Here is a 24263-nt window from a genome sequence, read left to right on the forward strand (position 1 = left end):
GACTGATCCTCGACGTTCCCCGACGCAGCCGCATCACACCCCACCTGAGAGGCCTGCACTAGCTCCCCATCAACAAGAGGATCACCTTCAAACTCCTCATCCACGCACATAAAGCCCTACACAATGCCGGACCCACATACCTCAACGACCGACTCAGCTTCCACACCCCCACACGAATCTTCCGCTCAGCCAACCTCGCCCTGGCCACAGTTCCTCGTATCCGGAAAACGGCGGCAGATCCTTCTCCTACCTGGCCGCCAAGACCTGGAACGCTCTTCCCACCAGCTTACGACAGACTCAGGATCTGCTGGCCTTCAGAAGACTCCTCAAAACCTGGCTCTTCGATCAGTAGCGGCCTCTCCTCCCCCCCCACCGCCTTGAGACCCTCACGGGTGTGTAGCACGCTTTACAAATTGAGTGATTGATTGATTGATTGATTGATTGATTGAAATGCTTAACTATGATGCAAAAAGTATTTGAAGTGAACCTGTTGCTTTCATATTGAGAACCAACACAACGTATTGTGAAAGTTACTTCTGACTGTTATGGCATGGTTATACTGAAAGTAGAGAGTTGATGTGAATTGGAATCCAGAAGCAGGTTGTGTTAACTCGTTCTTGCGTTACTTTACGTAGACATTTCAAGACTGAGGCAACTATGATCGACCCTAAGACTGCAAGCATCAAGCAGAGGCAGGCTGCTAGTAGCATTCCTGTCGACCAAGAAAACATCTATCTTTCTTCTCTTCCTTCCACCTTCATATTCACTGCTCAGCTGTCCAAAGAATCCAGCATCTTGTAAAGATTGGTTGGATAACAGAACAGGGACTGGAAGGATTCACTTAGCTCCTGCCGATATTTCCGGAATTCAGGTGAGTGGATCTTGACCCTCAGGGTGTTTCATGTAAAGTTGATCTAGGGTTCTGTTTTAAGATTCTTATTTGACAAAGATTTTCCAATACGCTACATGTTTAATACTGTGCTGTTAATTGGCAGTTTGGGAAAACTATCAAAGAAATGCTATTTGCAAATCGAATTGGTCTTGCCAGTAATAAGCTGTGGCAAAGTTACTGGCTTTGCAAATGAGTGTTTGCTTCAGAATCTGAACAGTAAAACAAAAATTCAAAATGGCTGCTGGAGCGTCCGTACGCACGTTTGCGCATGTACTCGAGGCCCTGCTATAAATCTTTTTCTTTTAATGACAAAAGCCATTCTAAGGGGGCCATTGGAGAGTTGAAACGCAGGCACATAGTTGGCCATCTTGGAATGGTTTTTGTAACAAAGGAAAAGCATTCCAAGACGCCCACCTATGTGCACACATGCCACCTTGTTTTTTTTGTTATACTTATACTCATTTAGCTCTATGTCATGTCATCACGCTATTAGTAGCCAACAAATCCTTCCACTTGGGAACCTGTTATTTTGCTGTCACTATTACGAGTATATGTTTAAAATTCCTAGTATGAAACAGGCGACAGGCCAAAAAAACAAAAATGGCTTAAAGTATCCCACTGGTCATGGATCTATTTAGCAGCCATGCCTGTGCCTCTCAATTTTATCCACTCCCTAGATACAATTTTTCATATGTTTTTCCCGGCCCTTTATTCCAAGTAGTGTCAATTACATATTCTATCGGTCTTAAGTTGTCCCATGTTAGTCTTACATGGGGCATCCAATAAACTCCAGCTAAGCTATTGCACTTGAATTTGTCAATAAAAAACAAAACTCAAAGTACTAGAAGGTGCTACTCATGGCTGACATATTTTAACCGGCGAGATCTAAGCTAATGAAAGAGTGCTGATATTCAGAGAAGTACATTACCTGCCCAATATCTTTGTACTCTAGTTCTTCCGCCTCCATGGAAGTTTTCAATTTGTAATCTTCTGTCTCGGTCTGTGATCACCAGTCTTGGCGTTTCAATTTTGAAAATATTTTCTCTTTACACCTTCATCTCCCAGGGGTGGACAAAGCCACTGAGCTCGGCCTGTGCACATTGCTGATGGAGTGACGTGCTTACTGTGCCAGGGCTACTTCAATAGCTAATGCAACCTGCACCCAAGAAGTGAAGGAAGACCCATTGTCGAAGAAGGGAGTGTCACAAGCTTCTATGGATCCTTAGGGACCGACCTCACAACTACATTTACCACGCAAAGTGTGGTAGAAGAACACTAAAACGCTTTTAATACTATAAAAGACATAACCAGTGCTTTGTAAAAGCTTGTTTTTGTACTGGATGTATACTGTATGCCTTTTTCTGTACCATCAGCATCACCAAGGGCTGTCCGACAGATACCACTCAACATATATTTGAACAGGGGCCGTTACTGCATGGAGGTTAAACTGCCACACTCATTCGAGTGAATACACAGGGATCTCCTCTTGATGTAGGATCAGCTGAGAAACGAATTCTGCAAAGGGGTGCCTGGTGTGTGTGGCAGAAAGGTAAACACATTTAACGTGGATCGCTGAGATTTGGAAGTCAGGGGTGACAAACAGAACACAGTGGAAATGACAGACAGCAAAGCTATCAAGCAGTCTGAACTTATAGTCTTCCCAAGGTAACGTGTACCTCTCCTACCTGGCATTCACTGGCATAGCAAGGGTACCAGGGGTCTTCATGCAAGCAGATAATGTCCCATTGTCTAGTTTGGTAACACTAGACAGCTATGGTCGTGATACAGTGGAGCTCTCATGCTCAAATGCCCTGATACCACTGCAACCACTGAACGCCTGATAGCTACGTCCATGCTGGCCTTGTCTGCCTAAAATGCAAGGCATGGAAAATCACTGCCGTGCCTTGTGTAATGCCAACGAATGACCCCAAGAAGTAGTAAAGTGTATGTGTACAAAGTATGCAGAGTACCTCTTATTAGTCGTGTTGCACTGTTGCACAGGTAATTAAGACATAATTCAACGTTTCAACTTTCAGCTTGCATGATACAAATTTGCATGTTCTTTTATGCGAACTATTTTTTACATCTATTACTACAAAATATATGTGAAAATATCAAACCTACTGGATGTTCTTTGGGCAGAGTTCGGCACATCTTCAGTTTAATTTCATTTGCCAATTTGGAATTTGCTTTCCCCAATTCAGTTATTGTTTTTTCCAGATGGTTTCTAGTGACTTGCAGGAGTCTTTCCATGGTAGTCCACAGCTCATTGGGTCTCGACAGATCCAAAACAAGAACTATTGAGAATGCCCTACAGGAAATCGAAAAAGAGTTTGCATTACCTCTGGAATACCGAACAAAAACAAAAGGGTGAAAAACATTCTGAGAGCAACATTTTCATTAAGATTAGTATTTGTTTGCTCCAGTTTTTAAATACAGCACAAAAGCCACGAAAACACCAGAGCAGTGCACAAGACTACTGCTAGCACAGTTCTTCCTCTTACAGCCGGTGCAAAGATAGTAAGCGGCCTCATTTGGCATGAAACAACACTTCATTCTATAAGGGGGGGCTCATTAGAAAAACGTGAGGAGCACCTTAACCTCTTGGCTGCGGGGTGTTTTCCGGCTCGTCATGAGGCACAGCGGAGCTGCCCTCGTGACGAGCTGAGCTCGTCACACCACACCCGTTTTTCGAACGTTCAGCACAGCGGGGTAATTATCCCCGCGTGCGAACGTTCCAACGGCTGTGACGAGCTCAGCTCATCATGAGGGCAGCTCAAACGTCCCTCATGACGAGCTAAGCTCGTCAACAGCACACAAGGGGTTAAACATGTTCTTAGAAAAGAAGCAAACAGTGAATGTCCTAAAGAAGAAGTTACTTACATTTAATAAAGCTGTTTATGGGCGATATTCTGTCTAATCGCAGATTCCTCACCTTTAGAATACTCCCAGATGCCAACCTAAGGGCCTGATTTAGAGTTTGGCTGACAGGTTTCTCCATCACAAACATGACAGATATCCCGTCCACCGTATTATAAGTGCCATAGGATACAATGGACTCGTAATACAGCAGACGAATATCGGGCATGTTTGTGACGGAGTATCCATCTGACAAATTCTAAGCCAGGCCCAAGATCTGGAGACATTTTCCAGCAATGCTCCTGTGCACTGGTAGGTGATGCTGTGTGGCTCCGTAGTGACTCCATACTGCCCCGGAAGTAATAGAGCAGAGCATTATCTAAGCACAACCCATGTAAACTGACAGTTTCATCAAGATTTCTTCTTCCGCGCCCCAGACCTGGAGCATATCACAAATTGCTGATGACAATGCACGGATTCCTTACTTGAGACTTTATTATGATGTTCAGGTGTCCACTCCACAGAATGGGAAGGAGGAAGGGCAGTGGGGAATCGGCAGTTAGATAGTGTATCCAGCGGAAAGGGCATTACCAAAAGTAAGTAACTTGTTCTTTTATTGGATACTTTTAACTGCATATTTCTCACCTCTAGAATAAAGGAGGGGAGTCTGGGCGAGTAGACTCAGACTATAAAGTAATGCAGGACCGAGAGAGGCAAAGTGACCTCTACACTGGACATGGCTGTCAAGGCAGTAGTGCTTCAATAATATAAGCAAAGAGGCCCACGTCACAGCCTAGCCAGAACTGATACTCTAACCCCCAATACCACCATGGGAGGCTTGGCTCTGATGGAATGATCACACAGACAGACCTTCAGGAGTCTCTTTCCTGGCCAGAATGTAACAGAGTGTGATTTAGAGGACTATCCACTTTGACAAGGTCCTCTTCTGCACTGCCCTCCCTTTCTTTGCTATAGTAAACTCCACAAAGAAGTTGTGGGGTCAATATAGAAGCTCAACGCTCTTTTCAAGTTGAGCCAATGGAGCCTCTCAGATGTAATCTAAGTGCACATTTATCATTTATTAAGGTTGCATTTCGTATGGATTATATATTTAATATAAACATATATCACTTGCTTTATTATAGTTTGATAGTAAATCAATGATGCATATATACATATTAATGTGATTTATAATGTGAAATAGAATTTAGTAGATGTGCAACAAATTCAGATGGTATTACCTGCATTTTCATTAATCACAATGTCTGGACTTTTCAAAATGATCAGAAAAATGTATTTAAGACTGGTAGACGTGTTGGACAGACAGGCATCTTCAGCTTCTTGGGAGCTTCGTGCAAGCTGTGCTGCATGCATCTACAGTGAAGGCCACTTCTCAGGGCCTTAACAACTTGGAAGTGCCATAACTGAAACAGAGAGTGACCTTCATGTAAAGAAGCTAAATATCAACAATTCTGTTGTTCAGCTAAGGCATACAGATGCAAGGCAATTTAAGCTATTTAGAAAGGCACTTCTGGTACTAAAAATGTTAACCTAAGGGTTGGTTATGAAAGATTGATTTAATTAATTTAGGAAAAGACACACAATTGATGGACGGAATGCAGAAAGATTCAGAACATTCACCCCCAGTCAAGATATCTGGGTTAAATCCATCATTCTTTTGCTCACCACGCCACCCCAGTTTAGACCTGGCCATATGCAAATCAGGCTTGACCCTGTGCCTCATGGAACAGTCCAGCCCGAACTGCCAAGCCAGGTCTTCCCTGGACCGGAAACAAGCATCCTAGGACCGGTTTCAAGCTATCCTGGCTGATGAGGGCTGAAACTGTTGTTTTTGCATTTGTCACCCCGAGTGGGACGGGTATGCTCAGACGTGAGTCCCGTGCTTTACATGCCACTGGAATCAAGCTATCCTGGCTGATGAGTGCTGAAAGCCCAAAACCGGTCCTAGGATGCTTATTTCCAGTCCAGGGAGGACCTGGCTTGGCAGTTCGGGCTGGACTGTTCCCATGGGGCACAGGGTCAAGACTGATTTGCATATGGCCATGTCTGAACTGGGGTGGAGTGGTGAGCAAAAAACGATGGATTTAGGCCCACATCTCTGTACTGGGGTGAATGTATGACATTGTTCTGCATTCTGTCCATCAACTAATGTTTTTGCATTGGACTGTTCCCATGGGGCACAGGGTCAAGACCGATTTGCATATGGCTGGGTTCAAACTGGAATGGCATGGTGAGCAAAGAAAACAATGGATTTAAGCCCAGATCTCTGTACTGGGGTCAATGTATGACATTGTTCTGCATTCTGTCCATCTACTGTTGTTTTTGCATTAATTAGTTTAGGCACAGAATAACTGAAAAAACATCACAATGTCGCAATTATTATAATAATTAGTTTATTAATAGTGTTCATGGCCACTGTTTTTTGTCCACATAGCACCACAGCTCCTGCAATCTCAGGCTGAAATACAATGGTGGACCGGTCTATAGCCTGGTGCACTTACTTAGCCTCACCATACAAGACCGGGCTGAAGGACAAGTTACTTAACTTTGGTAATGATATATCTGTAAGAGACATATATTCGTTTTTAGATTCTTTTCCTTAGAATTACCCCAGGCGATAGACTGGATCCGGAGAATTTTTTCATAGAAGCACACCTGCGCGTCGGCAGGTGGCGTCGGTCGACTCACGTTCGACGTCATCGGCATCGTGATCGCTGGGATGACGTCGCGGTATCTACTTAGATGCCGCCCTCGCGTGCTGACGTCAGTTCTTTACATGACATTCCACGCCGGAAGCACAGAGCCGTACAAGACACTGACCAGTGGTGCACAAAACTAGGGCCCTGAAGAAGAAGCCGTCTCTCCGGACTTGCCTGTTCAGGCAGTAGTGTTTCGTGAACATGTGCAGAGATGCCCACGTGGCTGCTCAGCAGATGTCCTTGAGGGGGACTCCACGTTGCAAAACAGTAGTGGCTGCGGTCGCCCTGGTGGAAAGGGCGCGCAGTTCTCCTGGAGGATCCTTCTTTGCCATGAAATAACAGATTTTGATGCAAATAATGACCCACCGATAGATGATCCATTTTTGCATGGCCCGACCTTTCTTGGCACCCAGATAGCCAACAAAGAATTGATCATTCACCCAGAATTTTTGTGTGCAATCCAGATAGAAAGATAGCGCACATTTTGAATCCAGAAGGTGGAGCCTCTCTTCCCCCTTTGAAGGATGCGAGGGCGGGAAGAAGGTGGGCAGATTGATGCTCTGTCCAATGTGGAAAGAGGTAACCACTTTGGGGAGAAAGGAAGGTCAAGTTCTAAGGACAACTTTGTCCGGATGAACACCAAGGAGGCTTAGAAGACAGAGCCTGTAGTTCACTCACCCTGCGAGCAGAGGTGATGGCAACCAGAAAAGCAGTTAAGAGTCTGAGAGAACAATTATGTAGCGGCTCAAAAGGAGCGCAGATAAGGTAAGTAAAGACCAGGTACAAGTCCCACTGGGGCATTACGAAAGGAATAGGAGGAAAGAGGTGAGTAATGCCCTTAAGAAGTCTATTTACAATAGGGGACTTGAAAAGAGAAGGCTGATCAGGAAGCCGAATAAAGGCTGAAATGGCCGAGAGATAGCCCTTAATGGTGCCCAGAGCAGAGCCCTGCTGGGACAAGGAAAGGAGGAACAAAAAACCCTCAGAAAGAGGGGCAGAAAGGGGATCCACAGCCTTTGCTGTGCACCATGCCACGAATTTGTTCCATCTACAGGTGTATAGAGTTTTAGTGGAGGGACGCCTGGCTACCAAGATAACATTACAGACTTCGGGAGGAAGGTCAAAAGCGGTCAGCTGTCGCCGTTCGATCTACACGCAAGGAGGTGGAGGCTGGACAGGTTCGGGTGGAGGACTGTCCCCTGCTGCTGCGACAGAAGATCCTCCTGAAGAGGCAGTCTGATCGGAGGATCGATGGCCATGTGCAATAGCTCGGGATACCAGACTCTTGGTAACCAATCAGGAGCCACAAGAATGACTTGGGCCCGGTTGCGCTTGATCTTCTTCAGCACTCTGGGCAGAAGTGGTACAGGTGGAAAGGCGTATAGAAGACCGCAACTCCACTCGTGATGAAAAGCCTCGCAGAGCGAGTGCCACCTTGGAAATTCCAACGTGCAGAACTGCTGACATTGCGTGTGCTCTTTGGTGGCGAATAGATCTAACCAAGGCTCTCCCCACTGCTGAAAGAGACCTTGCACCACCTCCGAGTGAAGACGCCATTCGTGATCCATCATACACCTGTGGTTGAGTTCTTCCGCCCTGCCGTTCAGCGAACCTGCCAGGTGTTGAACCACTAGAGATATGCTCTGATGTTGCAGCCATGTCCAAAGGCAGAGAGTCTCTTGACATAGGGTCCACGACCCCACCCCTGCCTGTTTGTTGCAGTACCACACGGCAGTGGTGTTGTCTGTGAACACCTGCACTACTCTTCCCCAGACAGAGGGAAGGAATGCCTTTAGTGCAAGACGAATCGCCCAAAGTTCCAGAAGGTTGACGTGGAGCCCGGACTCCACCGGAGACCATAGGCCTCCGATCTCCGCCTCTCCCATGTGGCCGCCCCACCCCAGAAGTAAAGCATCTCTCACCACTGTGAACTCTGGCTGGGGAAGGGAAAGGATCTGCCGTTGACCCAATCCTGGTTTGTTAGTCACCACTGCAAATGGCGTGCAGTGCCCTCCGAAATCTGGATGCAATCAGAAAGATTCCACCGATGCTGTGCCCACTGGAACTTCAGGTCCTACTGCAGAGTCCGCATATCCACCAGGAGGATGCAGGAGACCATGAGGCCCAGCAGCCGCAGGGTCATTCTGACCGAAACATGGGATAGAGGTTGAAAGAGCGGAATCATAACCCAAATATCCCAGACTCACTGTTCAGGAGGATAAGTCAGAAACTGTGTTGTATACAGAACCGGTCCGATGAAAATGAGCTTCTGAGAGGGAATTAGGTGTGACTTTGGCACGTTGATAGTGAATCCCAACGAATGCAGGAGGTCCGCCTTAGTTTGGAGCTTGGAGATGACAGCCTGGGGCGAGCCCGCCTTCAACAGTCAGTAGTCGAGATAGGGGGAAGACTGGAACACCTGATCTGGAGAGAAGAGCTGCGACCACCGCCATCACTTTCGTGAACACCCGAGGGGCGCTGGTAAGGTCAAAGAGGAGCACGATAAACTGAAAATCCTTGTGGCCTACCGTGAACCGTAGATAGCGCTTGTGGGCCGGCAGGACGGGGATGTGGAAATAGGCGTCCTGCAAGTCCAGCGCTACCATCCAGTCTCCAGGGTCGAGAGCAGACAGAACCTGAGCCAATGTCAAAATCTTGAACTTCTCCTTCCGGAGGAAGCGGTTGACATCCCTGAGATCTAAGATAGGACGCAGGCCTTTGTCCTTCTTGGGTACCAGAAAGTAGTGGGAGTAGCAACCACGACCTACTTTTGGCACAGAAACACGCTCAATGGCTCCCTTGGCCAAGAGCCGTAACTTCCTGGCGGAGAATTGCCAAGTGATCCTCCGACATGCGATGGAATGTAGGTGGCATGGCTGGAGGAGTAGTCTCAAAGGGGAGGGAGTAGCCCCTTCAGACTACCTCCAAAACCCTACTTCAGTATTAAACAACAAATGGAGGAGTACCCCCAGGAAGAGTAACAGAGAGAAGCTCTTTACCTGGAGCTTAAGGCTCAATGGAGCACAGTGTGCCCAACCTTATAGCAGGACAAAGCATGTCCTTTTTGAAGACCCCTCACTCACCAACCTGGTTGGTGACATGCTTCATCATCGGGGTCCCACCCCGAAGGCCGAGTGCCAACAGGGTGTGCTGCGACACCTGACTACAGTGGAGCGGGTTTTCTCTTTTTTATATGTGCAATGACTCTACAAAGTGATAAGTGGTTTAAAAAGGGGACAATACTACTCACTGCAAGACTTTATTTTATGGGGGTTCAATCACTCAAGAATAAAGTGTGACACCTATGTCTAATTAGGTAGACTTCGATGTCTGAGACGTGTAGTGTTTTTAAAAATAGCGACGTGTGCTATGTGATTTTAAAATTAGGTCTACATGTTTCAACCTTCTTGCGATTGTGGGTTTTCGTCAGGACCAATGCAGGTGACCTGCATTCCTCAAGATGCGACTTTAGAAGTACTGAAAAATGCTCTCGAGAAAGAGGAATGGGCCTCTAGAACTCCCAGGCAATACATACTGGAATGTGCAAGGCTGGCTCTCAAAAGAAACTATTTTGAATTCGAAGGAATAATATACCTCCAAACTGGGGGTACTTCGATGGGGAGCACCTTTGCCCCAAGCGTGACAGGGCTCTATGTCCACGACTTCAAAGAAAAGTTTGTACTCAGTGACAGGAACCCCCACAGCTCAAATATCCTATTATGGAAGCGATACATCGACGATGTGTTGGCTATTTGAAAGGGACCTGAGGATTTACTGGTTTCCTTCTTCAATTGGTTGAACACATGCAATGATAACCTCAAGTTCACGTATGTCAAAGATCACAACACCTTGGTGTTTCTAGATCTCATAATAAAGAAAGAAAACAGAATGTTCAGAACACTGACACATTACAAATCAACAGCGAAAAACAACTTGCTACGATTTAAAAGCTTTCACCCCAGAAGGTTGCGGGAGAATTTGCCCTACGGACAATTTTTACGAATACGTAGAAACGGTAGTGAATTAACCGACTACAAAAAACAGGCTAGTGACCTCACCAATAAACTCAAGGATCGAGGTTATCCGGAGAGGATCTTACAAAAAAGTCAGAAACGCGCTCGCAACCAGCCCAGGGGAGCTCTTCTGGAGAATACTGAAAAAACAATTGAGGACACTCCCCTTACCTGTGTCACCTCATATAATACGATCTCCAATGATGTTACCAGAGTAATTAACAAACATTGGTCCATTCTGAACTCTGGTAAGATAAAATGGGAAAAGCCTCTGTTCTCCTACAAAAAAGCGAGGAGCATCCAGGATGCAGTAGTGAACACCAGACCCATCCAAAGAGCAGCAGAAGTAGAGTCAGTGTTGAATGCTTGGGGCCTACCAAGAGTGACGGGCCACTACAAATGTGGTAATTGTAGTGTGTGCCCTTTTACTACCAACACCACAACACTACAACTTGAACCAGGCAAGACCTGGATTATCCGAGGACACACGAACTGCAACAGCGAAAATGTAGTGCATAGGATAACCTGCCCCTGTAACCTACATTACGTAGGTATGACCAACAGAAAAGTAAAACTGAAAATCGGCGAGCACAGAAGCACCATCAGGTGCAAGAAGTCGATGACAAAGCTCACAGAACACTATCTGACAGCTGGGCACACACCTGAAGACATACAATGGACAATCATTGAGCAGATCAGTGAAGGGAACAATCAAAACCAACGCCTATTCGAGAAGGAAAAGAGATGGGTGTACAGGCTAGGCACCCATAGGACTGGCCTGAATGATAACATTCCATGGAACTCAATCATGGGATAAGAGCGACCTTTTTTGTGCATCAAGACCACCAGTGCATTTACACTTAGAACTCAGGCTATATATACATGATACCACTGACCCATATGTAATCAGCAGGCCATGGAGTATTTACCAACATTGTCCAACTACCACTAATCTGGTTGTAACTTCCGCCAGATAACTATTTCCACTGTACACAACCCTGTGTGCTAATGGAGACTTACAATACAGTTGGATGCCAATACTTGTATTAGTCATACACATGATGGTTAATAAGCATACAGTTAAACTCTATGCCAGTAGGTTCTGTACTCTCATCTAAACTACCTTCTGTCTCTTTCCCCCTTCGTTCACTATCTTGTGAATTTTTAATATACATCTTGTTCATCCGTTTGTGCAGCCAACCGGGACACAGTCTCCTGTGTCTACCGCGTTTGCAATTAACAAGCGATCGGTGTACACAAAACCGAGCAGCTTCAACTATGAGGGACACTCTAATGAGCTATTGTTTTACCGTGTCAACCTCTCCCAAGCCTCGTTCACGAAACACGGTACGGGGATTGGCTCCCTGTCCCACGTGATCACGGCCACGCCCACCCCGCCCCGTTCCAGGAAGTAGAGAGAAACGGATATACTTCGTTGCAGACACGGGCAGCCAGGGACTTCCACGGGGTGTACCGAACAGGAACCAAGTAGGTTTCCAGTCCGATGAGCAGAAGCCACTAGTAAGTCGCATTTCAATGTTACTACGGGACTCGGCCCAAACTCGGAAAATGATGCAACAGAGCTCATACCGGTATGTACCCGCTTCTGTGTTTATCTCTATCCAGGTGACGTGAGCATGACTCTTGGAACCCGGACGCCCATGTAGCGGCTTACACCGCTTTCTCAGTAAGCCTAATGTTTCTCATATATCTGGGCCTTACAGGGCTACAATATTTGAATGATCATCCGACCCCTTGGATACATATTTGTAGCGCCCTGGGTGTACGTCAGACATGCATTATACCCCACGACTTTGAACTACCGCGGCACTATTTTGATCGCACCACTATTTCTCCCGCACTTTCCTCCCTTTTTTTCAACCACCCCCCCAGGCGGCATGCCAGGCCCTCTCCTTGAGTTGCCCTGGGGAATTTACCACCGATGCACTGCTAAGTACACTATTGCACCTCCACCCCGCATTAAAATGTGTCCTGGTGCTATACTAGCAACAAGCATGGGTCAACAGCCAGACAGTTATGTCTGCTACTCACTTCTATGAGCACAATATATGTTGAGTGTACAAACAAATGTCTGTCTACTTGTTTACGTGATCCCAACCCCCCCTTTTTCCCTTTACAGGTTTTTCTTCCGGAGTGGGGTGAAGACTTTTATATTTTGTTTAGGTCCACAAGTTTGTGGGCCCAACTTTTTCACGTGATCGAGGGCAGGGTGCACCTTAGCGTGTGCGTACCCCCCAGGTCACCTGCATTGGTCCTGACGAAAACCCACAATCGCAAGAAGGTTGAAACATGTAGACCTAATTTTAAAATCACATAGCACACGTCGCTATTTTTAAAAACACTACACGTCTCAGACATCGAAGTCTACCTAATTAGACATAGGTGTCACACTTTATTTTATGGGGGTTCAATCACTTAAGAATAAAGTCTTGCAGTGAGTAGTATTGTCCCCTTTTTAAACCACTTATCACTTTGTAGAGTCATTGCACATATAAAAAAGAGAAAACCCGCTCCACTGTAGTCAGGTGTCGCAGAGCACACCCTGTTGGCACTCGGCCTTCGGGGTGGGACCCCGATGATGAAGCATGTCACCAACCAGGTTGGTGAGTGAGGGGTCTTCAAAAAGGACATGCTTTGTCCTGCTATAAGGTTGGGCACACTGTGCTCCATTGAGCCTTAAGCTCCAGGTACAGAGCTTCTCTCTGTTACTCTTCCAGGGGGTACTCCTCCATTTGTTGTTTAATACTGAAGTAGGGGACCAGGAGTTCCCACCTTACACGTTGTCTAATACCCTTACTCTCTCATATTGTTTTGGAGTACCTCCAAACCCCACCTGACCAACGTGATGTTCTGCCAGTGGGGGTGGTGATGGCGAACCCTGCTGCCCACTGGCAACTGGTGGCCATGAATGGTCAGACTAGGAAGGTTTGGAGGCTGCTAGTGGACTGGACCACCCGCTGGCCCCTGAACCCACAACACTGGGTCCCACGTCCCCAGCTGCACAGAGGGTGAACAGTTGTGCAGGCCTGTGGCTCTGGGCGGAATGTGGTGGGGCACCCCTTCCGTAGCAACTAAAGGGGCGAAAAGCAGACTGTGCGGGGCGAGAGGTGGTAGCGAGGCCCAAGGATCTGGCCGTAGCCCTGGAATGCTTAAAGGGCTCGAATGGCAGAACTAAAATGGCAGAACATTTCTTGCCCAGTGCAGAGCTCTGGGCACACCCCTGAGCTGCGTTCTTGGCAATGCTAAACTCCCCCTGGAAACCAGTTTTGAAACAGGTTTCCTCCCTGGAATTGGTGCCATTCTGGCTACTTGGACAATGGTAGGGGCAGGCTGAGGTGTGTGTTACAGCTGCCTTAATTATGTTTTAAACCTTTTAAAATAAAGGTTTTGTTTTATTATACGTATTGTTTCTGTCTGAGAATTGATGTGTCAATTGTTGAAACTTCTGCCTCAGATGCAAAGTAAATTCTATTCTTTTTTCATTGCAGATGGCAGTGCTGCAGCCCGTGGCCCTCCACCTACTGGTGCAGCCTTCTGTCTACGTTTGGCAATTTTTCCTTTGGTCTTGAGCCCAGGAGGACCATTCGTACACATGCCTCTGCCACACTCGTGTTGTTGACCCTAGCCACATCATTAATTAAGTATTGGATAAGCCTACAAATCATTTTAGTTGCCGCTTCAACTGTAAGTGATGCCTTTCCAAAAACATTATCATTTTCGGCCACACATCCTTCCCCCAAATTTCAGGTTTTTGGTACCTACATTTTAATTTTCTTTCCCACCCAGCCTCCTCGTGTTGCTCCTGGCTTGACATTCCTTTGCCCTCCAAGGTTCAACAGAAGAAACAGAAAGGTGTGCTCATCTCATAGGCTCAAAATGAAAGCATCCAAGACACTTTCTGTCTTTGATGTCATTACTCATTGTGGTGGCAACATTTGCAATCTGTGACTTAAATATTTGCAATTTAGGATGCATACTGAATAGCAGATTGAAAATCAGTATTAAGCTATTGCAAATATTAAGAAATCACTATTTGCTAATGCACGCACTATTATGCAAATATTCTTTTGAGATTCGGAAATTGCGATTCATTAATAATCGCTATTTCGAATAACAGAATTATAGTTTCGTATATCATGCCCAAGCGTTCAGTCAAGCAAAAGGCCAATAAAAAAGGTGTGTGATAAGCGTAGGCTCTTGAATAATACGCACTGTCCGATTGGCAGCTATTGAAAGCTTCTGCATGCACTGGAGGTATGGTGGAATCTTCACAGTGGCATATTGACTCTTTCAGCAAAGTTTTAAATTCTGTCTTTTACACCTCAATTTTCAATTCATTTGTTGATCCACCCTTCGTTGTCTCTATTCATCCTCCCTGCTCCTCATACATTCATCCTTCTCTCAACACAGTCATCCATCTCTGCATCCATCCTGCATTTCTCAATCCATGCTTCCTTGGTTCTCTCCATCATCCTACCTCCAGCGTCTTCCTCTCCATCTATCTGTCCACTTCTTCATCTTTCCTTCCATGCAGCCATCATTCTCTACATCCTTCCACCCCAGCATCCATCCTTCTCTCCATCCGCCCACCCTTTCCTCTCTTCATTTCTCCATCATCCATTCATCTACTTGTCTCTAGAACCAGCCTTCCTTTTTCAATCTATGCTCTCCATCTTTCTCCTTTCACCTTTCTAGCCATCCATTTATCTATCTGCCCATTATCCCTTTAACTAATCCTTCTCTACAGCCTCTTTTCATTCCATCCACTCCATCTGTCCTTCACTCCTGCCATCCTCCCTTGCTCCCACTCCCCTCATCCATCTCTCCAAGCCACCCGTCCTTCGGCCTATCCGTCCATCTCCATCCACCTATCTTTTTCTCTTTCTATTCTTGCCTCCTTCCCACCCTACATTCCTTCCTTTCTTCCTTCTTTCATTTGGTCCTACACCATATAGCTGCACCATATTATTTTCTTGCAGTGTTATTTATGTTTGGACGCCGTTTTTTTCAAAGTGATAGAAGCAGTAAACAACATTTGGAAAGGTTTTTTGTTACAACTGCCCAGTGTCACCCAACCTCTGCTCAAGCTGCTAAAGTGGGAGGTTTATGTGCCACTGTTCAGATCACAGAGGCAGTGGTGGCTCCGCCATCAGGAACATGGTTGGCCCTGTCTCTAGATGAGGTACAGAAAGACAGAGAAAACTGTAGAGACATCCTTGTTTTTAGAAGGATTTTCCACTTTCATCCACCTTTAAACGAGGCATAAAACATTTCCTAGATCCGGAGTTTGCTGCTTAACCATTAGATCAGAGCACTACTCCTCTCTACAAATGGTTTAAATCCCCTGTAATGATGAAACACTCTTCGAAGTTTCAAAAAGTCAAACCGTATATGTACTAACTTGCAGGCTATAACTCGAACATATTTTATATGGGCAATGTCGGCATTTTATGAGAGCAAAATTATCTACGATCTCTGCACTATAGAAATAGTAGTAAACCACACTGTCAGCCAAAGTGTTTCAGATGTGGCTTGCTAGAATTTATCATATATGTGTTTTCATTTAGTCTTCTGAACTGCTTTCAACAGAGAACATTGAAGGTGCTTAATTTTCCCATGCTTCTTAAGCGTAAAGTATATTAGGTAAAATACAAAAAATTCACATCTCGACGATTTTAACTTACCTTATTTTCTCAGTGGTTATTGGTATGCCAACAAGATCCAATAAGGAAGTTCCACCTCCCAGTTCCCAAAAATGAGCAACGTCCTTTGGCTGCAAAACAAGCCAGAGTAGTGTCATCAAGGGGATTGTTTGCTCACCTACTATAAACCTGCATTCGTGAGACATTAGTAATATATCAATTGTAGCAAATTACGTTCCTGCACATTCATTGATGAAAATCACAATAATAAAACCCCTTATGTGGCTCTAGAATTTATTCTAGTGTGGTTCTTCAGTCTAGAAAGTGTATGTGTGTGTCCTTAATAAATATAATCAAATGCTGCTATACCAAGATTATCAGTAATCCACTTTAAGCAAGATTTTCCAGAAAAAAATACAATCAGATCTTAAACAAATGTAAAAAGCACAGCCTTTGACATATTCTTGGCAAGATATTTGTTGGGGTTCACAATTCCAACGTAAAGCTAGTAAAAGAAGCCTTGTGACAGGGTGCTGCTGGTTTGGTCAGAAGGGACGGCTTGACAGAGATTTTGTATCAGACATAGTAAGGTCAAACCATCACATACAGTAACGGTTGCCAGGCGAGATCTTGCAAATCAGGGACCAGTTAAATGAAACATTAGGAATGAGGTTCTAAAAATTGCACGGTTTCCAAAAGAAACTGCTAAACACTGCCCTGAGAGAACTGATATAAAGGCTACAAAATGGCCAGTAGCCGAAGACAGATGGAAAGAAGTGGAAAGAGACAAAGCAAAATAGGAGGAACCTGCAAACCACCTCTCAAAACGCTCTCGGAACAAATAAGAGTCGAAAAAAGATAATAGATAGGAGCTAAGCCATGGACGATGCCTGCGATATGCGACACGTAAGCCAGGATCCATGTTTCGTTCTGTAGGTGGAGAATAGTGCATTTTTGAGACCCAGAACCAGAAGACCTTCTAGGAGACATCCCAAGTTTTAAATGTTAGAAAGAAATCCTTCTTGATTGTAAAACGAGGACCATATGGCTATAACATTGCAGTGATTCTTTGGTTAGTTTTTAGGCCTCATTGAGATCCTGGCAATGTTACTAACATAGGCAAAGATCATATTTGTGCAATGTTACAACTGGGTTGGTGGTTGACTGGGGTATGAACTCTAAGCAAGCAACAACTACAATCCTAATCAGAACAAGAGGCAGGCAAATCCTAAATGGACCTGTGCTCACCCTCTGGTAGCTTGGCACAGAGCAGTCAGGCTTAACTTTAGAGGCAGGGTGTAAAGTATTTGTGCAACACTTCAAATAGAACAACAGTGAAAACACCACACACCAAGATTCCACACCAAGTTAAAAAAATAACTATTTTTTAAATAAATAAAACGAGACCGAAACAACAAAAATCCAATAAGTAGAATTAGAGATATTGAATTGTAAAGTTTACAGTGGAAAATAGCACCAAGCAAAAAAGCGATATTGGGGATATCTGGTCACGCCAGATCGGGACAAAGTCAAAAGTTCAAGCCAATCGTGACGGAGTGTGGGGCGCTAAAAATACCCAGTTAGGCCAGTTGAACCAAAGTACCTTAATCCTGGTTGAGGAGCGCTTGCGTGGATCTGTGTTGAAGATGCGTCATGCAGCAGAGGCAATGCGTTGGTTCTGAGATGCGATGAGGCTGCGGCGTGAGGTTCAGATGCATCGGCATTGATAATCCTGTTTTTGGGGCTTGGGATGCGAAGGCTAGTGTTGAGGTTGCGAGGCACAATGTAGACGATGTGTCGATTCCGACAAGCTGTGAAGCTGCGATGCAGAGGTTCATCACCGAGGCTGGTGTCAATGAGAGAGCAGGTTAATCAGAAAGGGCCACCTCACATTGGGTGGATGTGTATCCAGATGTCATTGGAATACACCATCTTTGTTAAAATACCCCTCACACACCAAAAGGGCCCTTGGTGTCATGCTTCATCATCGGGGTCTTCCCGTCCCGCTGCGGGGCGGGGCAGTGCTGCGACAAGCGAATACGCTGGAGCACCTTTAGATGGAGGTGCTATGTGTTAGGAGTGAGTGTCAGTGGGGTCAGGAGTGATATAAGTGTGAGTTAAAAAATACCTGGCCTAGTGGAAAAAAATAATTTTATTAAACACTGGCTGGTATTATTAAAATAAAAGTGAAGCGGAGAGATGGAGCAGGTTAATAGGCTCTCTCTCCTAAGTGGGTCAACATGTTTCGAGGCGCGGGGCCTCTTCGTCAGGACCTAGGGGAGATCCCCCTGTTACTCACTAGTGTTTCTCCACATAGGTAGAAAAGGTGTATGTACAAAAAGTGAACAAAAAAGGACTATGTGAGTAACTACAATTTAATAATTACAACACATATGCTACCACACTAATAATGTAGTTTGCCTGCAAGGTAAGAAAAATAGATTAAAAATGCGCCGATCCCAAAGTGCGTTTAACTCTAATTCACCTGTAATGGAAAATGAGAAACACACAAAAATGTACAAGATAGGGGATCATGCGTAAACAGTGAAGATTGTTGAAGCATTCCTTCAAAAACACACATGGTCAGTCACACACAGAATAAGTAACACATAAAGGTTGAGAATAGCCAGGGATAAGAGGTATTCAAATACATACTTATCAATGGGGGGGTCAGTGCCCCATGAGCCAGCATAAGACAGAAGGGTATGGTGGGGTCTCAACTGCAGAGAGGGAGAAGAGGGAGTATAATGTAATTCTGTCCCAAAAGTTGTGTAGTTTAGTTCAAGGCAGGGATATAAGCTTCATCTCAGTGGAGACGGCTATGCCGTACTTACTGTGCCCCTAGCACGCTTGTGCTTCCTCCTTCGTCCGCGGCTTCCGTGGATGTGAGGGAGGCAGAGGGCGGCTTGTTAATATACTGAGTAGTAATTGGATAATTGATCAATTAAGCGCTACGAAAGCCCGCCGAATATACAAGGGCCAGAAAGGTAAGTATAGCGGGCGGCCATGTTACAGTGATAGGTAGTACCTATAGAAGTAGCGAGGATCATAGCCTCTCAGATCGGTTACCCGGTTAAATTCGAGTATTGACACCCTTATTGAGGCTTGGGGCAAAATATCGCATACTGGGTTAATGGACTTGGAAGAGAGGTAGGTAGCGGCGCGCAGTGCAGTCCGCTTCGGTCCCTGCGCATGCGCCTTAGGATTTGCACTACGCGCATGCGCGTCGGGCAGTCACTGATGCCGGCGTGCATGCGCACACCGACCCCCGTTTAGTGTCTCCAGTAGACACGCGCGATGGGAAGACCTGTCAATGCTAATAGGTTAAACATGTTATGGCTACAGATCTAGATGGAAATGAATGCTCTCAGTAATGATATTTAGTCTATACCTAAATGAAACTACACTGTCCGTTATAGGAGGACTATTGGGGTCAAAATTTAGAGATGCTGAGATACTACAAAGAAGGTATGCCAGGTTTTACAATATGTTCATGTATATAAACACACTCAAGTTATAGGGGGGTTTGGAAGGGGTGAGACGGGGTGGGACCTACGGGGAACTTATACTAGAGTGCCTTTATGTTTCAGTGGCCACTCTTTCAAAAGGAAAATTTCTTTTCCAAAGAAATATCATTTTAAAGAAAGAGGTATCTGCAGTAGTATAACACACAACGAGCCCTAGGTATTCAGTTGAGCCCACGGGATGTCATCATTCAGGCCAGTGCGATGTGTCCCCAAGCGGAACACCCAACGTTGTTCTTTCGATAGAAGGTCTCTATCATTGGGGAAGGCCTCAATGACAGTCCACTTTAGGTCATGGACACTGTGTCCTACTGTGGCAAAATGTGCAGACATTTTTGTAGTTGACCTGTTGCAGCGTACATTGCTGCGGTGTTCACCCATTCGAATTTTCACGGGTCTGCTGGTCATACCTACATACTCCTTGTTGCACGGACAGGTGATCAAGTACACTACATTGCGACTATTGCAATTTGTGAATGCTCGCTGCTCCCATGTAGACTGGTTAGAAAAAGTGATACTCCTGCTCTTCTTTGTGTATTGGCAAGATACACAGGTACCACAGGGGTGGTGTCCACTCACCCCTGCGACTCTAGGTGGTTCGATTGCACCCATTGCTTTTGGTCTAGTGTGGACCAGGAGATCCTTTAAGTTCATTCCCCTCCTATGTGCAAACATTGGTTTGGGAAAATCCAGTTGGCCACATGTTAACACCCTCCAATGTTTGTTCACGATCTTCGTGATCTGGTTGGAGTTGGTGCTGTAGGTGGTTACGCAGATGGGGCGTAAATCTGGTTCTTTTGCCTCCGTGTCGTCCAAGAGTGCTTCCCTGTTGTTATTGCGTGCACGTTTGAGGCCTTTACGAACTATGTTCGCCGGGTACTGTCTGTTTAGGAGTTTGCACTCCAGGTCTGCTGCTTGTGTCTTAAAATCCTCTATATTGCTACAGTTACGTCGCAAGCGGAGAAATTGTCCGTATGGAAGGTTCTCACGCAAGTGGCGCGGGTGGAAACTACTGTACAAGAGCAGACTGTTCTTAGCTGTGGGTTTGAAGTGAGTGCTAGTTGCAAGTTTGCCTCCTTTGGGGAATATGTTCAGATCTAGAAACACCAGATTTTCGTTAGATGCAGTATGAGTGAATTTTAAGAACTGATCTTGTTGGTTCAGCCAGTTCATGAAGCAGGTAACAGAGTCTAGGTCGCCCCTCCAGATGACAAAAATGTCATCTATGTACCTCTTCCATGTAAGTACATGATGCCTATGGGGATTGCTCTGATCCAGAATTTTGGTGGATTCCAGGTGGTGTACGTAAAGACCTGCCAGACTGGGGGCACAAGTGCTCCCCATACTGGTCCCGTGTCTTTGGAGGTAGTAGGTGTCCTCGTATTGAAAAAAGTTCTTTGTGAGGGACAAAGAGATGCATTCGAGGACCACTTGTCTGGGTGTGTGGTAATCCCATGGTGTGGAGAAAAGTACTTCCTCTATTATCTCCAAGGTTTCTCTATGTGGAAGACTTGTATAGAGGCTCTCCACGTCAAGCCCTACAAGAAGATTGTGTTCCGGGTCAAAGGGAACATCCTTGATCAATTGGAGGACTGCCTTGGTATCCCTTATATAGGTATCAGTGCTCTGCACAATTGGCCGGAGAAATGCGTCTGCAAACTTAGATAATGGTTCCAAGATCGAGTTTATGCCGGACACTATCGGACGCCCAGGTGGATAAGGGGCGTCCTTGTGAATCTTGGGTATAGTGTAAAAGTACGGTACTTTTGGTTTGTCTTGGATTAGAAACTCACTCTCTTTTCTAGTCAGCCAATCGTGAGCTCGGGCTTCCTCAATCATTATCAGGATCGAGATCCTCACTTCCTCAGTTGGATCTTCTCTTAGTACCTGGTAGTTACGCCCATCGTTCAATAGTTTCCTGCATTCCCTGTCGTAGTTACCATAGGTTTGTACAACCGTCGCCCCGCCCTTATCGGCTGGTTTGATCACAATGGTTTGGTTATTTGCAAGTTCCTGCAGTGCAGCCTGTTCTTGTCTAGAAGTGTTCTGAAAGGAGATCTTGTCACCGTTGGGTAACTTCTCAAGATCTTCCATTACTGCTTTTTCGAAAGTCAGGAGTTCTACAGGCATGGTGGAGTCTAACGGGGTAAAAGTTGACTTTTTCTTTAGCCCCGTGTCAGACTCTTCGGTACCTACATTGGTAGAGTCCTGAAAAAAAGCTCGAAGTTTGAGTTTCCTCATGAACTCTTTCATCTCTTGGCAGACTTTAAACTTATCCATCTTGTTCGTGGGAACATAGCCTAGACCTTTTGACAGAACCTTCTCTTGGTCTTCTGTTAGCTCTTGGTCCGACAAATTCACTACCAGGTTCCCCGGCTGGTGGAGGCTGTTTGGCTCCGGGTTGATACACCTGGTGCGGTCTCTGGTGGTTGGTTCCAATGAACCTGATTTCCTTTTCGATTCCTTCCCCTTCTGGGGCCTCGGCGCTGGCCTAAAAAAGGCTGCTGCCCATAGTAGTTAAACTGGGGAGCCTGTGGGTCCCAAGGTTGGATCTCGATCCTGATAATGATTGAGGAAGCCCGAGCTCACGATTGGCTGACTAGAAAAGAGAGTGAGTTTCTAATCCAAGACAAACCAAAAGTACCGTACTTTTACACTATACCCAAGATTCACAAGGACGCCCCTTATCCACCTGGGCGTCCGATAGTGTCCGGCATAAACTCGATCTTGGAACCATTATCTAAGTTTGCAGACGCATTTCTCCGGCCAATTGTGCAGAGCACTGATACCTATCTAAGGGATACCAAGGCAGTCCTCCAATTGATCAAGGATGTTCCCTTTGACCCGGAACACGATCTTCTTGTAGGGCTTGACGTGGAGAGCCTCTATACAAGTCTTCCACATAGAGAAACCTTGGAGATAATAGAGGAAGTACTTTTCTCCACACCATGGGATTACCACACCCCCAGACAAGTGGTCCTCGAATGCATCTCTTTGTCCCTCACAAAGAACTTTTTTCAATACGAGGACACCTACTACCTCCAAAGACACGGGACCAGTATGGGGAGCACTTGTGCCCCCAGTCTGGCAGGTCTTTACGTACACCACCTGGAATCCACCAAAATTCTGGATCAGAGCAATCCCCTTAGGCATCATGTACTTACATGGAAGAGGTACATAGATGACATTTTTGTCATCTGGAGGGGCGACCTAGACTCTGTTACCTGCTTCATGAACTGGCTGAACCAACAAGATCAGTTCTTAAAATTCACTCATACTGCATCTAACGAAAATCTGGTGTTTCTAGATCTGAACATATTCCCCAAAGGAGGCAAACTTGCAAATAGCACTCACTTCAAACCCACAGCTAAGAACAGTCTGCTCTTGTACAGTAGTTTCCACCCGCGCCACTTGCGTGAGAACCTTCCATACGGACAATTTCTCCGCTTGCGACGTAACTGTAGCAATATAGAGGATTTTAAGACACAAGCAGCAGACCTGGAGTGCAAACTCCTAAACAGACAGTACCCGGCGAACATAGTTCGTAAAGGCCTCAAACGTGCACGCAATAACAACAGGGAAGCACTCTTGGACGACACGGAGGCAAAAGAACCAGATTTACGCCCCATCTGCGTAACCACCTACAACACCAACTCCAACCAGATCACGAAGATCGTGAACAAACATTGGAGGGTGTTAACATGTGGCCAACTGGATTTTCCCAAACCAATGTTTGCACATAGGAGGGGAATGAACTTAAAGGATCTCCTGGTCCACACTAGACCAAAAGCAATGGGTGCAATCGAACCCCCTAGAGTCGCAGGGGTGAGTGGACACCACCCCTGTGGTACCTGTGTATCTTGCCAATACACAAAGAAGAGCAGGAGTATCACTTTTTCTAACCAGTCTACATGGGAGCAGCGAGCATTCACAAATTGCAATAGTCGCAATGTAGTGTACTTGATCACCTGTCCGTGCAACAAGGAGTATGTAGGTATGACCAGCAGACCCGTGAAAATTCGAATGGGTGAACACCGCAGCAATGTACGCTGCAACAGGTCAACTACCAAAATGTCTGCACATTTTGCCACAGTAGGACACAGTGTCCATGACCTAAAGTGGACTGTCATTGAGGCCTTCCCCAATGATAGAGACCTTCTATCAAAAGAACAACGTTGGGTGTTCCGCTTGGGGACACATCGCACTGGCCTGAATGATGACATCCCGTGGGCTCAACTGAATACCTAGGGCTCGTTGTGTGTTATACTACTGCAGATACCTCTTTCTTTAAAATCATATTTCTTTGGAAAAGAAATTTTCCTTTTGAAAGAGTGGCCACTGAAACATAAAGGCACTCTAGTATAAGTTCCCCGTAGGTCCCACCCCATCCCACCCCTTCCAAACCCCCCTATAACTTGAGTGTGTTTATATACATGAACATATTGTAAAACCTGGCATACCTTCTTTGTAGTATCTCAGCATCTCTAAATTTTGACCCCAATAGTCCTCCTATAACGGACAGTGTAGTTTCATTTAGGTATAGACTAAATATCATTACTGAGAGCATTCATTTTCATCTAGATCTGTAGCCA

At 45.6% G+C, this 24263-nt stretch overlaps 1 protein-coding gene across 1 annotated transcript in view; it reads right to left on the bottom strand.

The window, feature by feature from the left end:
- Positions 1-24263, bottom strand: part of DYNC2LI1 (dynein cytoplasmic 2 light intermediate chain 1) — a 352340-nt gene that overhangs the window by 161806 nt on the left and 166271 nt on the right. The window contains exons 5-6 of the mRNA XM_078647108.1: positions 16190-16278; positions 3017-3203 (exon numbers count right to left, since the gene is read on the bottom strand). Coding sequence (XP_078503234.1) covers positions 3017-3203; positions 16190-16278 — 276 coding nt within the window. The remainder of the gene's footprint in view (positions 1-3016; positions 3204-16189; positions 16279-24263) is intronic.

The sequence above is a fragment of the Lissotriton helveticus genome, chromosome 6, assembly GCF_964261635.1.
Source record: "Lissotriton helveticus chromosome 6, aLisHel1.1, whole genome shotgun sequence".
Taxonomy (NCBI): Eukaryota; Metazoa; Chordata; class Amphibia; order Caudata; family Salamandridae; genus Lissotriton; species Lissotriton helveticus.